The following is a 27564-nucleotide window of genomic DNA, read 5'->3' as shown; positions in this document are numbered from 1 at the left end:
ATTTAGTAGCAGTTCATGCATAACTGTATCAAAAGCACCACTAAATTCGAGTAGTATTGAAATACCACATTTATTTTCATCCATCATTTCCAGCATATAATTTACAACAGAACAGATAGCTGTCTCTGTAGAGTATAATCTTCTGTAAGGAGACAGGTTGTCTGGCAAAGCTTCTATTTTTTCTAAATGACTTATTAGTTGTTCAAGAATTGCGTATTCTAGCACTTTTGAAACAAAGAATAAATTTGAAATAGGTCTATATGAGCTTAATTCCTGATAATCCAGAGCACTTTTCAGAACCTGTGTAACTATAGCCATTTTCTCAGATTTGGGAAACTTATATTCATATCTGAGAGTTTATCCTAAGCAAATTCTCAAGTAGCTTAGATTGAATGTGCAAATAATTAATACAAGTAATTTATGAAATGGGTCCTCCCAAAAATTGCAAACATGAGTGATTTTTACAATAATGCAAGGAGTTTGATAATAATGCGGTCCTAGTTCTGGTCCAGAAAACTTGAAGAAGAAGAATGCATTTTGTAAACAAACCTGTGAAGTTGTGCGATTCTATGACTCAGAGGCTCAGAAATACAGAATTGCATTCTTCTCCTCCCTTTTCCTGACTATACTGACGAGTGACAAGTTAATATATCATCACCTTTTAAAAGTGTGATACAGGTAAGACTCTCTTGAAGTAATGTATTCTTTTGAAATGTAACACTAAAGCATAAGATAGGCATATTCAGTTTATCATTTTCGGGAGTGGTAGAGACATGAAAGTTAGAAATAGTGCCAGTGTTTTGAGGGTTTTATTTGTTTTTGAATGCAAAAGGTTTGATAATTGTCTTAATTGTAGAATTTTTGGAGCCCTTGTATGTCAGCGGCCAGTTCCTCACACGTTGATAATAAATAGACATGAACTAACCTAAACTTTCCCCCTAACTTAACCTACAAGCCGTGTCCTTACCTACTTACTTAACGGGGGCCGGTGTGACGGTCTCAACGATCCCCCAGTCTCAGAATTCTCCTTGACATTGTATGATGGTTTTTTTCCGCCATTAGCTCGCTTCGCTCGCATGAAAATAAAACATCAAGCTCGTATGTACTGGCAAGCGGTAGTGTTGAGCTGCGCACGCTAACATTACAGGAAAATAAAACATCAACCTCGTATGCACTGGCAAAGGGTAATGTTCGCGCATGTGCAGATTATCAAGGAGAATTCTGAGACCGGGAGATCGTTCAGACCGTTACACCGGCTAATGCCGCCCTGCCTCCCCCCTTACACTACCGTCTTTTAAGTTAGGCATAATAATACATACAGGTGGCCGCTATCATACATACACCCCAAATATGGGCACCCTTATCAAAAATGAGCATTATCTGTGGCACCTCACAATTCAATACATATCTATTTAAATGTTCATTTTTCAAATTTAAATGTAAATAATACTTCCAAATAATAACTTAATGTTAAGATTACTCTCCTATGATTGATTTTATGTGAATAATGTTGCATTGTTTTGCTTTTGTTGCTTTCAGATAACCCATGATGTCGCCCAAATTAATTTTTTTCTTCAGATTTTCTGCATACAAAATATGTTGTGGGTACTATTGCAGACCATCTTTTAGTAGCAAGATATGTTTTAAACAATTTAGAATCTTTCTTTATGTGGTCAAGATATACAATGCATTAATAAATGGGCATATAATCACATTTTGAATTATGCAGATTTTGGATGTCTTCCCATATTTCTTGTATACCGCAGTCTCTCTTACTCAAAACATGATTTTAATCTGGAGATTCCTGCAAATGTAAAAAAATTTCTTGTAATGTATATATTGTATCTACTTTACTATGTTTATTTGTGCTTTCAAGTTAATATTGTAGCTTAGAAACTGTATTCCCCATACAACCAGAAAGTGCATGAATGAGGGAAAATCATTTGATACAGATCAATTGGCCAAGTTGAGCATGCTGGTGATGCACAACGAAAACTGTTAAAAGATTCAAAATACTTTTTAGTTATGCTATAAAAGTTTCACTGCAGTCTGACAAACCATACCAGACAATATACATGCAAGGGCATATTACATAAGATAAAACCTTAAATCCAGCATTGAACATATCCCAGCATCTAGAACAGGGGTTTTGCCAAAACCATTCCTCTTTTGTGATTGCAGATTCTGTCATACGTCTGGAAACATTTAAAGAGCTTAACATCCAGGAAGGAGTTTTGTTTATTTGTCCGCTTGTATTCAGTGCCAAGACCAAACAGAAAAACCTACCAGATCCACTGACTGTGCACTACTTCTTGGAACCTCTGGTGGGTGTTCAACTTGCTATGTAGTTTCCCAAGCTCTTTTTGGACATCCAGTGTATACATCTTGTCTATGGTACATGGATGGCATAACTCTAGGATGAAAGGTTGAGTGATTGACTCTTTTCTTCCTTCCTTCCATTCATTTGGAGCAGCAGCCAGTCCAATTGCAGGCGTGGACTAGTATGTAGCTAAATCAAACTTGAGACCACCTCCTCTTTCTTTTAATGGTAGAGCTTTTCACCCAAGCTTATTGCTTATATTGGCCCATAGGAATGATAAGTTAGTGTGCCTTTCATACCATCTCCTCCTAAAAAAACTTCTGTATTTTTAATTTTGTTATTACAAGGTTTCCTTCTAAACATGTGTTAACTTTGGCTGTTATAGCTTTTGAATCTCCATTTATTGCCAATTAGAAGATTACAGGGGCTGTATTTTCCTTGCTGTGATAAAGTCTGTGTGATCATAAATGGCCAGTTTACTTCTTATCAACTGGTAAATCATATAAATAATATGGTTTTTATTTTTGTAGTAACAATTAGTAATTCTTAGGTGATTTTAATTTTTCTTAGGTATTCAAACTTGTCTCTTAATGAAAAACCCTCCTCAACTACCACTCGGTAGTCCTAATACCAATGGGGAAATGCCTCTGGGTTATGTCATGCAGGTGGGCAGGACCCTCCCTCCACCGGCCCAATAGCTGTTTACCATAAGTACCTGGTTAACAAACTTCAATAATTAATTCCAGCTAGTGTCAGAAGATACTCATAAATTTAAAGACTCTGGGGGTATATATCTCCAGTAGACTAATACTTTTATGTAAAATTTAAGTACAGCGATGCCTCAGCATACAAAAGTAATCCGTTCGGGATACGGTTTCGTATGCTGATTTTTTCGTATCCTGAGTCGCGTTTTACATGTAAATAGCCTAATCCGTTCCAAGCCTTACGAAAAGACACCTTTTTTTTCATAAACACGCTAAACTGTAGTAATAAACATGCAATGCAGCCATTTCTATCATTCAATAATTAACCCAACCGTTAAATACAGCCTATTCCATTCCAGAAACCACCATGAGATTATTCAATAATGTAGTTATAGCCTACTTATCCCCTCCAAGCCCTAAGAAAACGGTCCGTTTTCTTTACTACTGTATAAAAGTTACGGTACTGTATGTAAAGCATTTGGATCAGTGAAGGTGTATTGTTACATGTACACCTAAATTAAGGGTTGATACCCTGAAAAAAAAGGTACTGTACTCTCGGCGACGAGTTGGGATCTCGTAAGCTTTTCGTATCCTGAAAATATTTTCGTATACTGGGGCATAAAAATCTTTGTATCGCTTTTCGTACCCTGAATTTTTCGTAAGCAGAAACTTTCGTATCCAGAGGTATCACTGTATACGGTAATATAAGCAGTGCGGTACAGTACTGCACAATTATGTTCATTTATTTGTAGATATTTATTAGTTGCTGAATTTGTAACTCGTACCCTTTTTATTTTTTAGGACCTTGATGTATGGGAATGAGGCTGAAATGGCGATCCATAGTAGTATACACCAGTGTACTTCTGTTCATCATCTTTGTTTTTGGATGGCGTCAGATATTAGATGAACGCTTGGTTGATCTTCACACATGCCCAGCGTGTTATGGTCAGTCACACTGCAGTTCCATGCTAGAAAATGAAAAATTCAGTGGAAGCATCAAGTTGACAAGTTATTCTCAAGTGAAGTTTATGAACTATATCAATATTAAAAATGTTTATTATGCAAAGTTTGGCGAAGAACTCGTAGTTTTGAAAAAACTTGCCCACGATTCTGAACTGAAAGAGATCGATGAAAAGTTCTGCAAAGCTTCAAAGCTCCCACAAAACTGCAATGTGTCCCAAGCCATCAAAATGATTATGACAAGAGCGGGGAATGACATTACCCAAGTGATAAGACATAACAAGGAGTTATTCGAGGAAAGTGACGCTGTAAAGTGCAAACACGATAGAAACATTTTCAAGATGTATGAAGCATTTTTTCGAACTGACTCAGGGCCATATCATATTCATCATTTTTTAACAATGTTGGCTGTCAATATGGAGCCTTTGTTAATTATGGTAAGTTACTAAAATATCTCAATCTATAACATCAGTAGGATGTATTTGTCTGTAATGAATTGTTTGAATGTGTAATGAATGCTCTTATGTTCTCATCTTAATTTTTTTATTACTTGACATAAATGGCAAATATGCATGAGCTGTTTTGTTTCTTTTTGGTTAACTTGTCTTAGAATGCCAAATTTGTTCCGATACTAAATACAAAACCTTTCGCTCTTTATTAGGAAATATACTTTTGGCGAAGCTGGAAGACTAGCCATAAGACTTTTAGCGAGGTGTAACTACCCCACCGCTAGTTAGCAGGTGGGATAGGGCTAGTACCGGTTACCCTGCTCACACACGCACCGGTGTTGTCTCATTACTTTTGCTTTTGGCTTAGTTGAGAGTAGAGACTAGTCTCTCTTAACCGACCATAATGACTAGCTATTGTTAGACTTGTTTCTCTTATCCTCTTTTCTTTGTTATTGTTTTTCATCTTTGCAGTCGTCATACAGACTTGTCCTGGGCTTGAAAGACGCACATGCGGCACCTTCGTGTCTCCGGTTGAGATGGATCCCCATTCCCCGTGCCTGGCCTGCCGAGGACGACCTTGTAATTAGGACAACACCTGTGAGGAGGTAGTGGTCATCCTCCCAGTGGGAGAGATTTAGTAGCCGATGCAAGAAGAAGTCGAGGAGGGATTCTTCTCCTTCGGGGTCATCCTCGTAGTTGAAGAAACCTTGACTTACTTCTTCCACCTCTTTATCTCTGCCCGAAGCTCCTTCTCTCATGGTCTCTTCAGAAGATCGATTGAGCAGGAATGGTGACCCTTTAACCCCTGGACAATCCTTAGGTTCGAAGGAAATTTCTGTTGACAAACTTTTGCAGTTTTGGCCTTCCCATGGTATCGCTGGTCCTCCGTCGAAGGATGGCCTGTTTGGGTTGCTGCAGTTAGGAGCAGGGAGGTAGTACACCGGCACACTCAGAGGTGGATGTTGTGCTTCCCCTGAGGGACTCCAAAGTTTTTGTACCTGGGGAGTTCCCGTCTTTCGTACCTGGCGCTGTGGGTTTAACCGATAAAAGACCTGTTCACGATAACCCTGATAGCTCCACTGTGACAGCAAGCAGAAGGGTTTGCAGAACTTGGACTTTAGCTGACAGAGGTACCGAGGGAGTTGCTACCCCTCCATGACCTGCATCGGCAAACTTGTTAAGAGATTTTCCACAGCACAGTTGCTTCCCTATGACTTCACGCCTGGAGGTTATCCATCATCTCCTCTCGCAGAGAGGCTTTTCATATGCAGTGGTAAAACAGATGTCAATTTTCCTCAGGCAGTCATCTACTGCCATCTACAGTGAGCCCTCGTTTATCGCGGTAGATAGGTTCCAGACCCGACCGCGATAGGTGAAAATCCGCGAAGTAGTGACACCATATTTACGTATTTATTTAACATGTATATTCAGACTTTTAAAACCTTCCCTTGTACGTAGTACTGTTAACAAACTACCCTTTAATGTACAGAACACTTAATGCATGTACTACAGTACCCTAAACTAAAACAGGCACAAATATTAAAGGCGATTTTATATCATGCGTTTCCTAAACACGCCAAAAAGCACGATAAAAAATGGCAACCAATGTTTTGTTTACATTTATCTCTGATCATAATGAAGAAACAAACGCATTTACACATCTGTGTATAGGTTAGTTTTTGCAACGATTATATTGATTATTCAGTACAGTATGTTGATTTTGTTATTTACCAATGTTTTACTTAATTTTTCTTAGGACTTCCAAATGAAATGTTTTTCTTTATGACGCCGCCTGAATCGACGGCGTCATAAATTACGCTCAGTAAACAAACGAAGGCATTTAACGCGCATGATGAAAGTGATAAATAATGATATTACAGTAAAAGCTTTTAGAAAATATGTTATTACAAATATTATTTACCGTATCTATATAAAATCATACAGTACATACGTAGCAAAGCAGGAAAACAATTTACGAGAGAGAGAGAGAGAGAGAGAGAGAGAGAGAGAGAGAGAGAGAGAGAGAGAGAGAGAGAGAGAGAGAGAGAGAGAGAGTGTTTTTTTACGTACGTACAGTAAATGTAAATTTTAAACAAAAAAATATGATAGGTTATAACATGTATATTCAGACTTTTAAAACCTTCCCTTTAACTTAATGCATACTAAACTAAAACAGGCACAAATATTAAAATGTTAGAATATTAAAGTAAAAAATAAAGATTATTACTGTACTCACCACGAAAGAAGTTGAAGAAAAACTTGAATGATTATGGCGATGAATTTGCTGCACAGTAGAAATGATGATGATGAAGCTGATGATGTCTTCTACTGTGCAGCCAATGATAGTATTTTACGTCTCTTCAGACGGAGGTGTCTTTTCCTGGGACACCTCTTCAACTTCTTCTTGGGACACTTCTTCAATTTCTTCCGAAGGCGTACTAGCTGGAGGAACTGGCCCTTTTTTGCGAGGCTGGAAGAACATTGTGATCGGAAGTTGCTGCCGCTGCTTCTTTTTTCGCTCGAAGAGCATCCTGTAGGGAGTCATGTCGTCATCGATCTTGTTGCAGAATTGCATAGACCGAACCATATCCTCGTCCCACTCTTGCGACATTTCTTTCAACTCCTTCGCATGGTTGCAGAACTTGGCAAGCCGTTCTAATGTTAAGCCTGTTTCTTCGACATTTTCTTGGGTCTCTTCCTGTGTTTCACTCTCTTCTTCACTGGCCGATTTCGTCAGGTCTTCTAGGTCTGCGTCAGTTAGCGGCTGGGAATGGCAGTCCAACAACTCGTCGACGTTTTCAGTCGTCATGTCGCCAAACCCGTCACCTCCAATTATCGCAGCCAACTGCACAGATTTGCGTATTGCAGAGTGTTGAATTTCAGACGGTGTAAATTCCTCGTCGTCGTAAACAATCTGGGGCCACAACTTCTTCCAGCTCGCATTAATGGTTGCAGGTTTCATTTCTTGCAGTGCCTTCTGAATGTTCTGCAGGCACGTGGCTATTGTGTACTTCCGCCAGTACGCTTTTCAAGCCATCAGCTCCTTGTTGTTGATGTGCCATCCCAGCTGAATTCCTTCCCAATAGCCTGAGACCTCCTTGCTTCCTAGTGTTGCCCCCCAGCCTGACTCTGATGCGTCTGAAAACAACACTAGGTCTGGGTTCTTCTTGTGTAAGGAGATCCCTTCCCCTAACAAGGTTGGGTCCAGCCACCACTTCAGAAGTGTCTTGACTTCTGTTGGAATGGGGAAGGAAAAGGAGTCTTCCTGCATCTTTCTGTTCCACGTCTTCGAAAGAAAGTGCTGAAGAGGCCTTAGGTGGAGTTTCCCCAGAGAGACAAACTGTTCAAGGGAGGATAGAGTCCCCAGCAAACTCATCCACTCCTTCGCTGTGCATCTCTTCCTGTCCAGGAAAGTTCTGACTTTTACGAGACACTTGGTCTGTCTTTCCTGAGAGGGAGAAGCCTAAAAAAGAACTGAATTCAGAACTATCCCCAAATAGAGAATAGTCTGATTCGGTCTGATCTGAGACTTCTCCCTGTTGATGACCAGGCCTAGATCTTGAGCCATCATAAAAGTCTTCCGTAAATCCTCCAGACATTTCTCCCTCGATCGTGAACGAATCAGCCAATCGTCCAGATAGAAGGATATCCTTATCCCCTCCTGATGCAGCCAGCCTGACACATTCGCCATTATCCTGGTGAAGACTTGAGGAGCCGTGCTGAGACCGAAGCAAAGAGCTCTGAATTGGAAGCACTTGCCCTGCATTACAAATCTCAGGTACTTCCTCGAAGTCGGATGGATGGGGACATGGAAATATGTGTCCTGCAAGTCGAGGGACACCATCCAGTCCCCTGGACGTACTGACGCCAGCACCGACTGAGTCGTCTCCATGGAGAACTTTGTCTTCTCCACAAATACGTTGAGAGCGCTGACATCCAGGACGGGTCTCCATCCGCCCGAGTTCTTGGGGACCAGAAACAGGCGATTGTAAAAGCCTGGGGAGGATAGATCCCGAACCGGTTCTATCGCCCCCTTGTCCAGCATTTGGTCGACAAGGTCTATTAGGGCCTTCTGTTTCCCCGGATCTGAGTACCGGGCTACTAAGGCCAACGGAGCATCTGCGAGAGGAGGTTTTTTCAGAAAGGGGATCTTGTATCCTTCCTTGATGACTGAGAGGGACCAGGTGTCCGCCCCTCTCCTCTTCCAAGACTGCCAAAAACCTGACAGTCTTGCGCCTACTGTCTGGAGGAGACGAACTTCATTTTCTGGAGCGAGGTCTGAAAGAACCCCTGGTAGATCTTGATCCTGATTCTTGTCTTCTCCCTCTAAAATCTGGTCTTGAAGTAGTCCTGGCCCGAAAGGGCTGCTGGAATCTCCTTTCCTCCCGTTTCAAAGAAGAAGGAGGGGCTGCCAAGGGCTTACGAGCAGAACGAGATAAAAGGTCTTGGGTGGCTTTTTGGGCCAGATAAAGCGTAATGTCATTAACCAGGGACTCGGGAAAAAGATGTTGAGAGAGGGGGGCGTAAAGAAGCTCAGACTTTAGTGCCGTGGTAACAGACCTAGAAGCAAAAGAGCAAAGCAGAGCTCTCTTCTTTAGGACCCCAGCTGAGAACAGCGCCGCCAACTCATTCGCCCCATCTCAGAGGGCCTTATCCATACAGGACATAATACTGGTAAGGTCCCTAGATCCTTCCATCTGGTCAGTTTTCCTTGCGAGAGTCCCAAGCGACCAGTCTAGGAAACTAAAAACCTCAAAGGCTCTAAAAATACCTTTGACGAGATGATCCAGCTCCGACATCGACCACATGACCTTGGCTGAGTTGAGAGCATGCCTTCTAGCAGAGTCCACTAAACCAGAGAAGTCACCCTTGGAGGAGGAAGGCACTCCCAGACCCAAAGGTTCTCCAGTTGCATACCACATACCCGCTTTTGAAGCAAGACGAGCAGGTGGAAACGAGAAGGAAGTCTTAACTGTTTGTCTCCGCTCCTTCATCCAGTCATCAATCTTCGTGAGAGCCTTCTTTGCGGAGATAGACAGCTTCATCTTGATGAAGGCCGACTGTTTCTTGGCCTTCTTTCTGTTAAATTGGGACTGAGGAGATTGAGGGGCAGCAGGTTGGAATTCCTCTCCAAAAAGTTCAAGAAGGGAGCGAGAGAGAACTTTGTAATCTCCCGCAGCGTCGGCAGGATTATCATCGTCATCAGAAACATCCTCGAGGTCCTGATCCACATCTGCAATATCCTTCGAAAGAGAAGAAGGATCCTTAGAACCTGACAAGGGCAAATCAAAGGCATCATCCTGCAAAAGACGGGTTGCATCCTGGAGTCCAGTGCTAGATGAATCCTTGGGACGAGAGGCAGTATCGTCCCGAAGAGGCAGGGTGGTATCGCCCTGGGACCGAAAACGTGAGGCAGAGTCGTTCTGATGTCGAGAGCGAGAGGCGGTATCGTCGTGGCGGCGAGAAGGAGAGGTGGTATTGTTGTGGCGTCGTGAACGAGAGGCGGTATCGTCGTGGCGTCGAGAACTAGGGTCGGTATCGTCGTGGCGTCGTGAACGAGAGGAGGTATCGTCGTGGCGAAGCGAATGAGAGGAGGTATTGTCGTGGCGAAGCGAATGAGAAGAGTTATCGTCGTGGCGAAGCGAACGAGAGGAGGTATCGTGCTGGTATCGTGAACGGGAGGCGGTATCGTCTTGGCATCGAGAACGAGAAGCAGCATCGTTCGATAAGGTATCGTCCCAGTATCGAGAACGAGAAACCGTATCGTCCTGGTATCGCGAAGAAGTATCGCCTGGCGAAAGCACACATTCCTCATCCTGGCGTAGAGAGGGAGAAGTTTTCTTTAAAGAAGAACTCCGTTCTCTCTTAGAAGCAGACTTCTTAATCGGTAACGAGTCGTCTTTACGTCTGTCAGACTGGGCGTGAGGGCGGCTAAAGGCTTGCACTAAAGTCAAAAGCTGTTCCTGCATGACAGACATAAAGGATTTAGCAACATCAGCTGGGTCTTGCGGCCCCGAAGGGGGGGGGCTGACGAATAACACTCGTAGAAGGGGGAGGATCTTCGGCAGTAGGCTTCGCCCTTTTCACAGGCACAGAGTTGAAATCATCCTCCGACGGACAAGGTTCATAACTGCTAGAACCGGCAGAGAAAGAACGAGACCGTTGGTCGCGGTTCCATCTCCTCTTAGTAGGTCTTGAAGCTTCAAACTTCCATTTACGTCTGGACGAATTCGGAGAAGAAAACAACACATCCGACACGTCTTTCCCGTGACGGTCAAGAGCAGCCTGGGAATCGACAACAGGACTGTCTGAGGCGACGGCTGACCGAGGGTACGTACCTCTCACCCCCTTTCGGTCATCGACGTACCTTCTCCCTTGGTCCTGGGAGCTTGGTAGAGGTTTAGGCCTAGGGTAATGACAGGTTCGGTCAGTCGCCACCTCCACAGCACTAACACAAGCACTTTCACTTTCCTTACCTTTAAAGGCCTCCAGTTGTTCTTTAATGGCCTTCAACTCGGCCGCCAGACTATCGTACTGAGGGTCATCCGTAGATACGGAACCTGTAGGAGGTGCAGGAGTTACTACCTCAAGGGAAGGATCAACTTCCAAAGAGGAATCAATTATAGGTTCAATAGATAAATCTACACTAAGTTCGTCTTCCTTACCACTAACAGACTTAGACTTAGACCTAGAAGCTCTCCTAACTCTATCGAGCTCTAGCTTACGCACATAGCGCTTCACAATTAACCAATCTTTCTCATCCAAAACTTTACATTCCCGCACCTATTATTAAGGGCACAAACAAAACCCCTACAATTCAAACACACGGTGTGAGGGTCTACCGCCATTTTCGGTAGTCTCACCTTACATTCCTCATTCGCACAGATACGGTAATGACTCTTTTCACTCATAATGAAAAACAGCAAAAAAGCTAAGAGAAAACAAAATACACCATCGCCAGAACCCCAAATCAGAGTACTTCACCAAAAAAGCAGACTGGTACACCGAGCAGGGAAAGCGAAGAAAAACTCTTAATGACGGACCAACGTGTTGTCGATCTGGCCGGCAGAGATGAACTGAAGAACAGAAAACGGGAATGATTCCTCCTACCACCCTTTAACGGGTGTTACCACCCAACCACCACAAGGCGGTTGCCTAGTTTAGAAAAATTCAGCCGAAATAGAGATTATTAGCTATGTATATATAACTGCCAGGTAAGTATTCATAAAACTTTGTTTTATCATAAAAACTCCATTTTTCATCTTCATCTTCTTGGGCAGCATCCACACACGCAACGAGGTCCACCAAGGTATTCTTCGTGTAGAGGGCCTTGAACGCCCTGATAACCCCCTGGTCCATCGGTTGAATTAATGACGTGGTGTTGGGTGGCAGGAACTCAACCTGAATGCCCTCATGCGACAGGTCAGTTGCGTGTCCACCAGCGTTATCCATAAGGAGAAGGATCTTGAATGGCAAGCCCTTCTCTAAGAGATATTTGCTGACTTGCGGGATAAAACACTGGTGGAACCAGTTGGAGGTCAGCATCTTCGTAATCCATGCTTTTTGATTATGCATCCAGTACACGGGAAGGAGATTCTTATTTTTATTTTTCAAAGCGCGAGGATTTTTCGACTTGTAAATAAGCCCCGGCTTTAGCAAAAATCCAGCAGCATTGCCACACATCACGAGGGTTACGCGATCTTTGAACGCTTTAAAGCCAGAGGCTTTGGCTTCTTCTTTGAACAGGAAAGTTCGCGACGGCATTCTCTTCCAAAACAAGCCGGTCTCATCCATATTAAAGACTTGTTCCGGCTTGTATCCACCTTCGGCGAAACTCTTTTCAGGTCGAAGCGTTTCTGAAGCTTCGCGAACCATCCTTTGCTGGCGGAAAAACGTTGTTTCTGACGCTGGGAATCGGTGGATGTCCCTGGTTGAGGTTCATCTACATCATCTTCTTCTTCAGCATGGTCGCCATCGTCGTCTTGAGGTTCCTTTGCCGCAAAATTCTCATACAAGCTCAAAGCCTTGGTTCGGATGGTGTTCGTATCCAAGGCTATGTTCTTCTTCCGGCAGTTGGCAATCCACACTGCTAAAGCACCTTCCATGCGTACGATCGTTTTATTACGTGTGGTAACGACTCGCTTCGCTGATCTGCTAAAGGTGATGGCAGCCGTCTTTCTAATGTTCGCCTCGTCCTTCTTGATGTAGCGAACGGTGGATTCGTTCACTCCAAAATGGCGGGCTGCGGCCGCGTAACTTCTGCCTTCTTTTAACATATCGAGAAGTGTCACCTTCTCAGCAATCGTCATCATCTTTCGGTGGCGTTTAGGCTCACTACCAGCCTTAGTAGAAGCAGAACGCTTGGGAGCCATTGTACAGTAGGGTTTAACAGAAAGTTCAACAAAAAGTTCAACTTAAAACAGTCACGCACAGCACAGATTAAAGTTCACAATAACGTAGCAACATCTACACAGCGAGAGAGCGGCAGACAAAGTGGCCGCGAAAAGATGCTGCGGGTTGGAGCAGTCAAAACACCAATCACAGGCTAGATTACAAAACTTGGGTTCTGATTCATCATCTATCAGCGCTTGAACCAATCACAATCCGTCTTATATGCTACGTAGCAGTTACCAATTCAAAGTACAAGGTACCCTACGTATACAGTACAGCTTTACGTACGCTATTTTACGCTTGTTTTGTTGTAGGATATGTCTCTCTCTCACTCTCATCACTGTTTTTGTTTCTTGTCCTATTGTGTGTTTTATTGGATATCTCTCTCTCTCTCTCTCTCTCTCTCTCTCTCTCTCTCTCTCTCTCTCTCTCTCTCTCTCTCATCACTGTTTTTGTTTCATTTCTCAATTCTATGTGTGTCAATCTCTCTCTCTCTCTCTCTCTCTCTCTCTCTCTCTCTCTCTCTCTCTCTCTCTCTCTCTCTCTCTCTCTCTCTCTCTCGTACGCTTATTCGAGATGTGATTTTTGCAACAAAGAATATTATTGGATGCAGTACTACGTACGTATACATACAAAAGATTCATGGAAAAGATGCACATCCATTACATTTGTAGTACAGTAGTAGCCATCAGCAGCCTTACACCATTCTAATACGGTATGACTGCATCTGATTTGCGTTTCATGTTCGATTTAATTTTACTACGTACTGTATACAGTACTGAATTATTGTATGATCACATTCTCTTTTCGTGTTTTATTTCTTTCTGTACTGAATTATATGTCATATGTAATGCAATGAACAATCAGTAAGAGCAGATATTACTAATTACAGTATTAATGGAATTACAGGTAACGAAATATCGTATTTGGGGTCTTCATTTATCGCGGTATTTTCGAAATTTCCGGAAAATCCGCGATATGTTTATATATATGGGTTATGAAAAAAATCCACGAAGTGGTGAATCCGCGATGGTCGAACCGCGAAGTAGCGAGGGCTCACTGTACCAGCGAAGTTGACTTATCTACTGTGGTTGGTGTCGTGGAAGAGGTATCTCTCCACTCAATGCCACTATCCCCTTGATGTGGAGCTATTGTTATACCTCAGGAAGGAAGAACTTTGCTCAGTCTCAGCAGTGATTGATTGATTATTTTGAAGTTTTCAGGCATCCTGACATTTAAGGTCATCTGACACCGTCTCAGCGGTGAAAGGCTATCACCCGGCCTTTAGCCTTGTCTTATATTGAATGGAGTTGATATTTCCTCCTTGACGGAATTGTCATTAGTCATACAGATTTAGAGTTCGGAATATAACTGATGATTCTGGTCAGCTGTTACTACAGTATATCCTGTTAGAGCGCTGAGGTGCTATCTCAAGTGCACATTGGGAACATGCCCATAAATCAGGGGTCTGCTTGTGAATACGGGCAGGGTTAAGAGGATAGTCACAAAGAACACAATCTCCTCTTGGATTTGATTTGTCATTGACCATGCCTTAAATTCTGACTCTTCTATTCAGAGTAGAAAACCCAGAGCTCATGATGTTAGGAGCATGAGTACGTCCCTTGCGATGGAAAGAAACTTCTCTGTTGCGCAGGTACTTCACCGGCCATTACCAGCAGATGTAACCCACAAGAATGTAGGTACCTTTACTCTAGATCCTGTGGTGGCTGCTCAACAAGTGGTTTAGCTACCTCAGCTCCCATACAGGCATACAGGACCAGTTGCGGATGTTACCTACTATTAGTCTGGAATGAATGGATAGAATGACGCCGCATCCAGTGGACTCTGCAAGCTGGCCTACCTCCGTCTGCTGGTGAGAACCATTTTTACTTATGTGGTCTGAGGTATCTGATGTATATTATGTCCCCAATCTCCCTGTGAGGGGTTAGTTGGTCAATGTCTAGTTGTTCCATCACTCTATACAAACCCTAGCTTTTTACAGGGAACATTACTTTTGTCGTAGCTGAGATGAAATATCACTCCTTAATATTACTTGGTCAAGTCTCAGTGCTTGTTTTCCACTTACTAGCCAAGATTTCCCAGGCCATCAGACTAAAGTATTGTCAGGCTAAGAGTTTCATGAGGTGTCAGGGTACTCGTCTCTTCTTTACTGAGCCCAAGACTTGTACCCCAGGTCAAGTTTCCACCCAATTAGAATTTGGACTTCAACCCACCTAAGGGTGAGCCTTCATAGTAAAGAATGAAAGAAGGTTTGTATTTGTGTTGGAACATATAACAGACTTTGAAATAAATTGCATTTTTCCTAACTATACAAACTTGAGTTCTTTACTCGTACATATCCTGCCATCACCTATCCTCCAAGATCTGCCTGCAATCAAAAGTGAGGGATCTTTCTGGATGAATGTGTGAGTGGGGTAGTTGGTCTAACCCCCCTAATGTGTGTAAACGTTTATGGCTATGTTCTAGCCACACTGAAGATGTATAGCCTATATAAAGAACTCGGTTTGTATAGTTAGAAAAAATACAAATTCCAAATTTGTCATTTTGGTGCTGAATTCCTCAGTTGAAAATTGTTATTAGAAGTCATGCACCACGATGTCTTGAGTGCTGCTAATATGGGTCAGCTATGTGATTTGATCAAAAGATCTTTTGAACGATCATATTGTTTGGATAAACAAATGATCGAATTTATGAAATTGATGGTTGAGATGGTGCATGATAGATATGGAGAGCCTAAGAGGAAAGAAGGCAGAAGAGAATTGAATCCATCATAAAAAACTTTGATAACTTTCTTTTTCTCTCTGTCCTCTAAGGAGCTCCAAGAATATTAACCATGTAAGACAGATCTTCTCAAACACTTATGATTCAAATTTGAACTCCACAAACTCCTACATGCCTTGGTTTACTGCATGGAGACTTCCCACCGTAAACTTCCAGGAAAGGGGTTTTTAAAGCCTTCTAGATTGCGTAATTTAGCCTATATAATGTGAAATATACTGAGAAGCACCTTCTTCTTCTGCTGAGATGCTTTTTTCTATTTTAGACGTTTTGCAAGCTTGGCCGTCCTTAGGGATTTCTTCTTCCCCTTCGAAGGAAGCACTTCTGCAGCTCCTTCAACGTTGGGCCGAGAGGGATTCTTTGCCTGTTGCCAACTTCGCCCTGGGCATTTGTGAGGTTCACCTTTCACCCTCTGGACTGCCTCCTGCTGACGACGAGCCTTCTTGTCATCCTGTGGCATCATTGTCTCCTAATTTACAGACCTTTGTTTCTCCCCTTAGGAGTGTTTCTAGCCCGCAGGATAACCTTCTTCCTACTGCTGCTGCAGACAGTCTTCAGGTGGACAATGATCACAGAGCGAGACTCATCACATCATCTTCCTGGTTGGTTAGGATGTTGTTCGCGATAATCGGATGTTGAAATTAGAGATTGAAGGTTATCATGATCTTAGCTTTCTTCTTCATGAAGGCGTTCTAACTCTAGAGCTTCACGCTCACAAGACTGAAAGTTATCACGGTCTCGCCGTTCTTCTTTCATAAGGCGTTCTAATAAGAGTTCAAGATCACGAGCTATACTCTCGCAATCATAAGATTCACGATTATGATCACGAGATAAACGATCTCAGTCACGATATAGACGTTCATATTCACGATTTCGACATTCACGAACACAAGGACGACACTCATTTGCAAGGACGACGCTCACATTCACGAGGTCGTCATTCACGTTCGCGAGGGCGCTGCTCACGTTCACGAGGTCGTCATTCACGTTCGTGAGGGCGCCGTTCAATACACTAGATTTCCCGACGCTCCCGTTCATGAGTTAGTCATTCAATTCTCAAGCAAAATGTTCACGATCACGAGGGAAACGCTCACATGCGGGATCAGACTGTTTTAAGCGCTCTTCTTCTCAACATCCTCCAATCGTTAAAGAACATTCCACTGACCAAACCTCTGTTGTGCGTTCTGCTAAGTTACCCCTGTTCCGTTTGCTGCCTAGGGCGCTTTGGCTAAACGATCGCCGAAACTAATGGGTTCAACCGCGGTGAAGCGCTCCTCAATGCTTCCAGTTGTTAAGGTTCTGAGGCCTCTATCTTCGCCTGTGGCAGGTGTTAGTTATCCTCTAGTTCATCAGGCTCCCACAGGGATTCCTGCTTCTCATTCGCCTATAGTCCCTCGTGAATGTGAATCAGAAGCCCACTCCTGCATGATTCCACGTTTTCATAAGTACATTGCCCAATTTTGCAGGTTTTTCATGAACTCCTATTACAGAATCTGGTTCTTTTGCGATTCCAACACCTTTGGTGACAACTCCTGCTAAGGCTAACTCTAGTGGTAGGTAGATTCTCTCCCCCGAAGGGTTTAAAGAACCCCCAAATAAGTTTGCGGGTGTTCCTATATTTCCCGACAGGCTCCTTGAAATAACTAAGGAAGATCTCTATGCTGCAGAGGCTCTCTCCTTAGGCACCTCGGGCATCTAAAAGTCCTCCAATTCATAGATGTTTTCCACCTCCCTGGCCTTTCGAAAGGAGGAAAGCTTCCTTTTTTGTATGATACTCTGGTATCAGACCTCCAAAAGTCCTTTGGTTTGGCCTTTCCACCTAGGCCTCTTCCTTCTCAAGTCGGAGAGTTTGTCATCGGTCTTCCCTCACGTTGACAGTCACTTAACCCCAGGAGGACTTCAGTCCTGAATAGTGTCTCCTTAGTGCAAAGGTCGACATCCAATCCCAGTGCTAAAGGTAAGATGACTTCTGTTTCGGACCCATGTCTGCGACAACTTTCTTTAACTCCAGGTAGGAATGTTCACAGACTAACCTCTGAATGGAAGAGTATATTCCTCCTCAAGGAGATTCCCGTCAAACCTCCTGTCCCTAAGTCTAGCGTTTCTTGAGAAACCACAAGCTCTTCCTAAGACCTCATTTTTGCAAAAGCCTTTTCCTCCTCGTAAAGAGTCAAAAGACTCTAAAATGGTTCCCAAGAATGCTACGATAAAGGATCTACAGACAGGAGTTGGAAATGTGATGCCCTTAGATGGGTCCTTCTCATGATACCATTGACGACTTTGACCTACCCTGAGCTTCCATGGACGAATACTTGGAGGTAGATGATGATGTGGACACAAACGAAGAATTCCTTCCAAGAACGGCTAGTCCCAGCCTCCATTCAGAATTGGAACGAAAGGACTCTGAGCACGCTTTCTGGCAGGTCTTAACCTGCATGAGATTCTTCAACAAGTTGTCGGATCCTGGTACGACCTCCCAGGACGGCAAAGAAATGGTCCTAGACCAGATCTTTGGAACTCAGAGGCCCCCTTAGACTAGGGCAGTTTTACCTGGGTCGAAAGGTCTTCTGGCTGCTAGGAGGAAGGCTATCTCGCAGATAGTAGGAACTTCTCATTCCCTGAGAGCAGGTTCCTCCTCATGACCTCTCCCACTGCCTTTCATACTTCAAAGGAAGTATGCGATCGAAAATGAGCCTCATTCGACTTTGACTCTTGACCCTTCAGTGGAACAGCTGACTATGGGTATTCTTACTCAGACACTCTCTTCCTTTAGAGCTTCTCTCTCGGCATTTGAGCTCCTGAACATAGGAAGAGGTACGAGGATGCCACTTAGGCTGCTTCTTTGCTCGATCTATGGTTTGGGGCATTAGGACGAATCTTGCATTCCGAAGATTTATCTAGGGAATCCATAAGGAAGTCCTTGGAATCCTTCCTTTTATCTTGTACCCGTACGTTGGAGTTTTTGTCGCACCATGCAGTTAACGTATGGGCAAATGCCATCCTTTTACGTCGGGATACTGTAATAGGTTGTTTCTATAAGCAGGTGCCGAAGGTGGAGATTTCACGCCTTAGAGACTCGACGCACGAGGGTTCCTCTCTCTTCTCCCCAGAAGAGGTAGAGAGGGTGGCTGATCATTGGAGAAAATCTTCTAATGATTCTCTCCTTCATAGGGCCATGACATCTTGGTCCTACGGTAGGCCTCCGCAGCCTTCCAGAATTCAGCAGAACACCTCTAACCCATCGATTTCCAGGTCCTCAGGACCTCCTAAGGTGTCTAAACGCCTCTTTCAAGCCAGAGATCAGAAAGGATCTAAACCCTTTCGAGGAAAGAAATGAAGTAGAAGGGGTGGCCGAGGCAGCTGCTCCTGCTAGGGAGGGCAATCCCCCCAACCAACCACCAGAGAGAGGATGCCTGCAATGCCTTTTACAGAGATTGCAGCATTACAGGGTCAATCCCTGGATGATCGCTGTGATTGGTTTAGGTTATCGCGTCCCATTCACTCAATCTCTCCCTCCTCTGACTCTGAATCCGATTCCGTTAAGTTCCCATGTGAAGTGATCTGTAAAGTAACTGGCCCGTCGAGCTGAGGTTTAAACCATGCTGCAGAAGGGTGCTTTACAAGAGGTCCCTAATGGGTCTCCAGGCTTCTATAGTCAACTTTTTCTTGTGAAAAAGTCGTCTGGAGGCTGGAGACCATTCATTGATCTCTCACCTGAACAAGTTTGTCCAGCAAACTCCATTACGAATGGAGACGGCAGACACAGTTATTCAGGCAGTATGACCGAGGGACTTCATGAGTGCGGTAGATCTCCAAGACGCATACCTCCAGATCCCAATACTTGTACATCAATCTTCAAGGAAGTATCTCAGGTTTGCACACGAGAACATTCATTACTAATTCAAAGTTCTCCGATTCGATCTCTCGACAGCGCCTCAAGTCTTCACCAGGGTGTTCACCCTGGTATCGTCTTGGACTCACAGGAATGGCATTCGTCTGCTTCGTTATGTTGATGACTGGCTGATTCTTGCAGACTTGGAGATGTTCCTTCTCCATCACTGAGACAAGCTTCTGGAGTTTTGTCAGGATCTGGGGATCTTGATAAATCTCCGGGAAAGTCTTCTCTGCTTCCATCTCAGAGACTAGTTTATCTAGGCATGTTTATAGACACCAACCTTCAGAAAGTCATTCCATTAGATGACAGAATTCTCAGACTAAAGGAAGTGGCAAAACTCTTCCTCAGACGGGAGATTCTAACGGCTCGACGTTGGTTAAGCCTTCTAGGCCATTTGACCTCCCTGATCCGTCTAGTTCCCGATGGCCGTTTCAGGATAAGATCCCTACAATGGCAGTTAAAACAGCGGGGAACCAACACTTGGATTCTTTAGACAGCCTGGTACACATCACAGAATCAAGTAACTGATCGTCTTTGGTGGGTGGCAGAGGACAACCTCCGCAAAGGTCAAGATCTCCTAGTTCCCCCTCCGGACTTGTTGCTCTTCATGGACGCATCAAAGGAAGGTTGGAGAGCTCACCTACTATGGCACACGGTCTCAGGTCTATGGTCTGAGTCCGAAAGGCACCAGCACATAAATCTCTTGGAGATGAGAGCAGCCTTACTAGCTCTTCAGCAGTTCCATCAGTTGCTTGGTGTCACTCTGGGGTGTTGATAAGCAACAACATCATAGTATTGGCTTACATAAACAAACAAGGAGGTATCTTTTCACTGCCCCTATGCCATCTTGCAGTGGAGATTATTCGATGGTCGGAAGATCATTCGGTGTCCCTATCAACTCGCTTCATTCCGGGCAAGAGGATTGTGTTCGCGGACAACCTGTGCAAAGCGACTCATATAGTCGGCTCCGAATTGTCTTTGAATCCTCTGATAGCGAACAAAGTCCTGACTTTGTGGGGTTCCTCGATCAGTGGACCTATTTGTACTGTCCCTGAAATACAGGCATCCGTTGTAATTTTCCTCAGTCCCAGACCCTCAAGCTCTATAGCAAGATGCATTCCAACAATGGTTAGAGAGCATTGACGTTTACACCTTTCCCCCGTTCTGTCTGATGAGGAGATTGTTCAACAGAATCTGATGACCATCATAGCTCCACTTTGGCATCAGGCAGAGTGGTTCCCGGACCTTCTGCGTCTTCTCGTAGATTTCCTGATAAAACTACCCCCACGACCCGATCTATTCAAACAACCACACTTGAACATCTTTCACAGGACTGATCCATCTCTACGGCTTCACGCATGGAGACTATCCAGTATCTCCTCTCTCAAAGAAGATTTTTACAACAAATTGCAAAACGAATGTCTGGTCACATATGAGAGTCCTCTGCCTCGCTATACCAGGCAAAATGGAACGTCTTTTGTGTTTGGTGTCGTGGCAGGGATATCTCTCCCATCGATGCCTCTATTCCCGTATTAGCGAAGTTTCTTTTTTATCTTTGGGAGGAAAAACACCTTTCAGTCTCGGCGGTGAAAGGCTATTGCTCAGCCTTAAGTTTAGCCTATAGATTGAATGGGGTAGACCTTTCCTCTTTATTAAAACTTTCTTTACTCCTAAGGAGTTATGAGATCTCTTGCCTCCAGTCGGAGATAAGATGTACTTTTTAGAACGTGGTTCACGTCTTGATGTCCTTGAAAGGACCTCCCTACAAACCATTACGCCATGCATCAATCTCTTTTGTATTGATAAGTGAAGTGGCAAGGTCTCTCTCAATTACAGTCTAATACTGTACGAGGCAAACTCGGGTCAATGACTATGCCAGTCGTTGGACTTATCCACCCACCTTTGGGTGAGTCATCCATTGTAAATAACGTAAGGTTTGTTAGTTTGGTGAACAAATGATATACTTGTAAATACTGTAATTTGTTATTTATACAAATTGTCCTGCCATCACCTGTCCCCCAATAAGTCTTGCCCGTAAAGAAAAAGTGACTAGTTTACCACTCCGTGTGTATAGATACAGGTGGCTGGTACTGCTAGCCACCCCCTACCCAGTCTCTGGGTAGGGTAGCCACCTTGCACCAAAAACTCTAATTGGCTACCTTCCAGCTTTGCCGAAAGAATAACCAATATAAATAACTGCAGGTTTGTATTAGTTGGGGGAAAATTAAAATTATCTACAAATATGTCATATTTTAAAGTTTTTCCATACAAAAGACATGATGTTATATTCTACTGAGTGTAGGTTATGTATAGTATTTGTCTCATGTTTTTAATATCCATTTGTTATTTGGAAAGGAGATTTTGATCCAAAGATGGGAATTTTATAGGTTGTGTTATTCCTCCTATACTAATAAGTCTGTAAGGGTGAATTGCATAGCTTAAGTTAGTCCTTAAACCCTATTGTATTTTCTTAATGAGTTGTTTGGCCAAGAAAATATGTTTACTTTGACATCCATTCTTTGGTGAAGGCAAATTTGGATTGATATTAGAATCATCTAATGAGATTTATCAAAATTAAATTGGATCATTCAAGAAGCTCTTGCTTTGCAGATATTAAGTATTGATATATAAAGTTTATGAAAATTCTGTTTTTTTATATTTCTGTGTGTTAACTATGCCTTTTATTGTATTCAATTTTATTAGCATTAAGTCAAAATTGTGTTCCAGACCCATTATCAGCAATGGTTTCCAAGAATTATTGGGACTTGTGGGAGAATGATTATTGAAGAATATGTGGGGCCAACTCTGACACAGCTTGGTGGGTCCTCTTGGATTAGGCGCGTTGATTATGCTCGCCAGCTTTTAGAGATGGCTCGGGAACTCTCTGAAGGAGAATTTCATTTGTATATGACGGATGTTTCGCTTGATAATTTTGCTGTAGATGCAAATGGAAAAGTCAAGATGATTGATGCAGAGGATCTTGTCATTGTGGATTCCACTTTGGATAACTTAGGTGAGTTTTGTCTTCTTGATGTCTGTAGTCTAGTACTGTAGTGTCTCTCTTTGTTTGTATACAGTATAGATCTGACAGGGAGTTGTATGAGATGTGCACCAGTATATTTTTTCTTTTTGTAAAAGACCGTAACTAGGTGTTATTATTGCCACCCTAATAAATACCAGTAATACAATACTATATAATAAATCACAGAGGTAATATAGATTAAATGGGGACCGTGGCATGAAATAAAGCTTCAACAAATTGATGATGAAATTGACTCCAAATCATGTCAGCCATATCTAGTTAGGCCCATTGCTCTTTAGGAAAATTTTCCTTATCTATAGCCCCTGGGTCCAAATAGATTTCTCAATACTGTATATCTAAAGAATTTAATGCATACGAGAGGCCGATTTATGCTTGGTGTTACTAATCAGCATGAGACTATGTCAAATCTTTCATGGAATTCCAGTTAGGGTTTTTAAAATGGGATTTATTTATCTTGTTCCGTGATATTATACATCATTGTTGTGGCCAAACCATGGGAAATCATTGGTAACTCAGACCATTGTCATGTTCTCAGTAGCATTAATGAATAAACTTTGCTTGAAATCATATGCAAACTGACTAATGATTTCACATAATTCCATAGTCTGCTATGAAGGAATTTTGAATTAATTACTGATCATCTCATGAAAGCCATCTATTGAGAAACTGTACATATTATTACTTGTTCCATCTCAATGAATAATATTTGGAAATTAAATTGGTTTGATGATTTATGTAGACAGGCATGCAAAGGTAAAAACAAATGTGGGAGACTAAATTATCCCAATTTGATTTATCCAAACATTGATGATACATTAGTCATTGGAATCAAAGGGTTTGTTCTTAAGAAAGTCTGTCACAATGATATATTTTTTTTAAATCCACAGAAAATAGCACAACCTTTTTTTTGAATGTAGTGGACATTTTTCTCCTATTTGCTAATGGTGTAAAACTATTTTTAACCTTTAGGACAATAAATCTGAATAAGATCAAGAAGTGGTATAGTCATTGGGATATAGAACTTCATGAACACCAGCCAGTCTATGACCATGCACCAGGTCTTTGATTTGTTTCATTTAGATAATGCTGCTCATAGTGACATATACAGGGCCATTTCTAGTTCATTAGGCACCCCAGGCAAGAACTCGTTATGGTGCCCCCCTTTCCTCCACAGTGGAAATAATAACATAAAGAATTTTTATCACAACTAGCATCTCAAGTTCCACAACAAAACAACATACTTTATTAATAATTCATCTTCACGTATATGTATACACAACAAGGAAAAGTATAGACTCAAAAGTATACAAACTATTTTTGTGAATTTCAATAAAATAACACCATTATACATTTTTATTGCAAATCCTACCCAAGATAAATTGAAAAAGGTAATCTTGCCAATCTAAAACCATAGAACTCAATCCATATATGTTGAGGGCTATGCTAAAACTATTATATACAAGTTTTTTTCACTGATTTTTCATATTTAAAACCTGACTCTTCTTGACTTTCTTGCAGCAAAATCATCTAGTGTCATCATACGAAATCTGTTTGGATATTTCTCTATTAATACTAATTATTGCCAGCCCATTTAGGCACTCCTGTGACATAGTAGACCTTAAATATGTTTCAATGAGCTTAAGTTTAGAGAAGCTTCTCTCTGTAGATGTCACAGTCACAGGTGTAGTGACCGCAATTCTTAATGCCACCCACATGTTTGGATAGATCTCTTTCAGGCCTTTCTCCTCCAGAAAAGCAAGAAGGTCTAATGTTGTCATATTTTGTTTTGGCCATTGTTTTGGAAATGACTGCATCTCTATAATCAGTTCATTATAATTAAAATCAGAATGATCCCCAAATGTGAGTGTATTACACAAATCTTTTGCCTGCTTTTCTAGCTCACTAGATGTCAGATCAGAGAAGTTTATGAGAACACTGAATTTCTTTGCAACATCACTCATCATTCCAGTTCTCTCTCTCAGAGATTCAATGGCCATATCCACAAGTACATTGAAAAATGAAAACTCCATTTTTTTTTTCAAGGCATCGGTAATAGGTTCATCAGGGGCCTCATAGGAAAACTGTCTTTTAGTAGTTCTGAGTCTTTTCTGCTTTAGAGCAGCTTCCACATTCATCTCCTCACATATCTCTTTGGCAGATGTCTGGGCATCAGCAAACCCAGTGTCTCTGTAGGTAACAATGTAGGTTTCAGCCTTCTTGAGAATGTCAACAGCTACATCCAGTTGCATGCATTGTTATTGCAGAAGTTTATTCACACTTTGAACTTTTCTAAGGATATCTTACCACACCACCATACAAATAGAGAACCGGTATGATCCCACCTCTTCTGCTAAGGCTTGTGCTTCAATTTAATAGCTGGATCTGCAGTGCTTGCTCTCACCTCTAAAAGAGCATCTCTCACTTTTGCAGCCTGGAATCTTACAGCCTCAACACTGTTGATTCGACTCTCCCACCGTGTCTGCCCAGGATTTCAAAGTTGTGTCCACATGTTTTTTTAGGGTCGACCACCTTTGAGTGGAGGCAGAAAACAGATTAAAGGGATTTTGACAAAGGAAAAATCTATTTTTGGGGAGATACCTGTGACGCCCGGTGAAAAGGGTCCTTCCTTACACTTTTCTGATATAAATACTTCCAAATATACCAGAGAAAGTTAAAGTATGGAATGCAGAGGTTACTAACCTCGCGCAAGCACCCAGTGGGCGTCGTGTATAAAGCGGGGGCGTGTGAAAACCACTATTCACAGGCTGTCTTCCATTTAGATAATTCCTTCATCAAAGGGAAGGGTTGTAACAGAGGCCCTAGCTACCTTACCTGAGCCACTCTACCGACGCCCGACGCTAGCGACATCTGTACTTCATCCTTCTGTTGGACTTCGTAAGCGTCGTTTTGTTCTTTTGTGCCGCTTGGTTTTTTCACTGTTTTCGTGAAGTTTCATCATGACCGAGGCTCTCCTTGCTCCTGCACCAATGTTAAGTACCGATTGAATAATTTTTGCAGGTAGCCAAAGTAGCTAGTTGCATTTGAGGCGCTTTTTGATGCATCACTCACAACCAGATTAACAGTGTGTGCTCCACATGGCACAAATAAAGCCCTGGGGTTTAACTGAAGAAGTCTGGCCTGGACTCCCTTGTTTTTTCCTCTCATATTTGCCCCATTGTCCTATGACTGTCCTCTGCAGTCTTCAAAGGGGATATTAAGCTCTTCAAGTTTTTTGAGTATGAGTCTTGAGAGGTCTTCCCCTGTTGTCTGCTTGGCCTCAAGGAACCCGATAAAATATTCCTTAATTTGTGCAGTGCCTTCAGCTGTAACTATTCGAATTATCATAGATAATTGCTCCTTGTGACTTAGATCTGGAGTGCAATCTAAAATAATTGATAATTTATAAACATTTAAATTTTTATAGTACAAATATCACTGCATTACAGCATGTAGGCCTATGCTTAGGGTCTACAAGTTACAATTAACCTCTTGAGAATCCTTGGGAATGGGCAAATGTCAATATTAACTAATATAGCACAAAATTCGATATTAGAGTAATCCAGGAAAACGTAACATTTAAAATAATAATGAAAATTAATAATAATCTTCTTCTCAGTTTTATCCCTATTTATTCGGGGTCACCGTTTATAATGAGTCGGGTGCCAAAACGTGGAAATGATGTCATAATTATGGATTATTTTTACCTCATTTATGACAGGAATCAACGCAAAATAGCGCCTCCGGTTTTGACCGCGAAAAAGTGATGGATGTCCTATTCATTACCATAGATCATTGGTTTATAAGGTATATAGCTCCTGGATTTCATTCGAATTTTCAACTCAGAAATATCTACAAAAAGTGAACTTTGTTTCTTATAAAAACTATAGGCTAGGCTTATACACACACAACACAGCTGCACACTTGCCTCTACTTTGGGCTCGTTTTTCCTCTTCCTCCTTTTTTATTTTCTTGTTTGATGCACCTGACAGCCTGGACTGCCTCTTCATGATTGATAAAAGCTTGAATGCTTGACAGCTGCGTTGGCAACTCAAGAAACTTTAAAAAAAGAAGTAAAGATTGGAGTAAACATGATGCTTAGATCTTAACTAAGGTGGCGTCGCGAGCAGGCAACTGTCTTAGTTTTATTAAAGCTCCTTGATACTGACGACATCTACCTATCCAGTGTTGCCTACTTTTCCGAAACATTAAACACCGTTGCATCAAGTATTAACACTTCCATTATTCATTTATTTTCGCATTTACACTTGTATTTATTTATTTGAATTATTCACATAAAAATAATACTTCTCTAGTTTATTTGTATATTATTTTGGATGGCAATTTGGCGCCCCCCAAGCAAATGGCGCCCCCCAAGCAAATGGCGCCCCAGGCGACCACCTGTGTCGCTTATGCCTAGAAACGGCCCTGAATATACAGTAGACTCCAAGTTTTCTTTTACTTTGCAACACTGAAAAAATTCTATTGGATGATCTTCTTTGTCTGTATCTTTTCCCACTTCTATGTGGGGTTGATGTTTCTGGCCAGCTTTCTCCTTCTAGCATTAATTTTATTCTGATAATATTCACTGTCCATATTCGTTTTGGCAAATTTTTCATGGCCGGATGCCTTTCCTGCCGCCAACCCACCCCATTTACCTGGGCTTGGGACTGGCACCAAGTTGAGGCTGGTTTGCCACCCCTCAGTGGCTGGGTTTGAAAATGTACTATTGGGTGCTACCAGAAAATCTTGTTTGTAATACTTTTTGTATCTGCAAAGAAGATAGTTTTATGATTGATGTCTTATGCTTTTCCATTATTGAAGTTTGTTTTTTTTTGTGACTGGATGTCATGAGCCTCACATTATAACTGCCTCTTTTAGATAAGATACGGGATGTGTTTGTTACATAATTCCCAAGAGTCCTTGTTATGACCAGTGGTTGAAAGTTTCCTGTTCAACCTTCTACCTTCATTGCTTGCATACAAAAACAGAGTGCACTTCTTCAG

General features: G+C 42.2%; 1 protein-coding gene across 1 annotated transcript in view; it reads left to right on the top strand.

Annotated features, from left to right (window-relative positions):
- Nucleotides 1–551: 551 nt before the first annotated feature.
- LOC137630042 (divergent protein kinase domain 2A-like) overlaps nucleotides 552–27564 on the top strand; it is a 48505-nt gene continuing 21492 nt past the window's right edge. The window contains exons 1-4 of the mRNA XM_068361534.1: nucleotides 552–678; nucleotides 2182–2324; nucleotides 3826–4421; nucleotides 22246–22531. Coding sequence (XP_068217635.1) covers nucleotides 3837–4421; nucleotides 22246–22531 — 871 coding nt within the window. The 5' untranslated portion in view covers nucleotides 552–678; nucleotides 2182–2324; nucleotides 3826–3836. The remainder of the gene's footprint in view (nucleotides 679–2181; nucleotides 2325–3825; nucleotides 4422–22245; nucleotides 22532–27564) is intronic.

Source organism: Palaemon carinicauda, chromosome 38 (genome assembly GCF_036898095.1).
Source record: "Palaemon carinicauda isolate YSFRI2023 chromosome 38, ASM3689809v2, whole genome shotgun sequence".
Taxonomy (NCBI): domain Eukaryota; kingdom Metazoa; phylum Arthropoda; class Malacostraca; order Decapoda; family Palaemonidae; genus Palaemon; species Palaemon carinicauda.
Note: the sequence above shows the minus strand (reverse complement) of the source record. Positions and strands in the feature narration are given on the sequence as shown.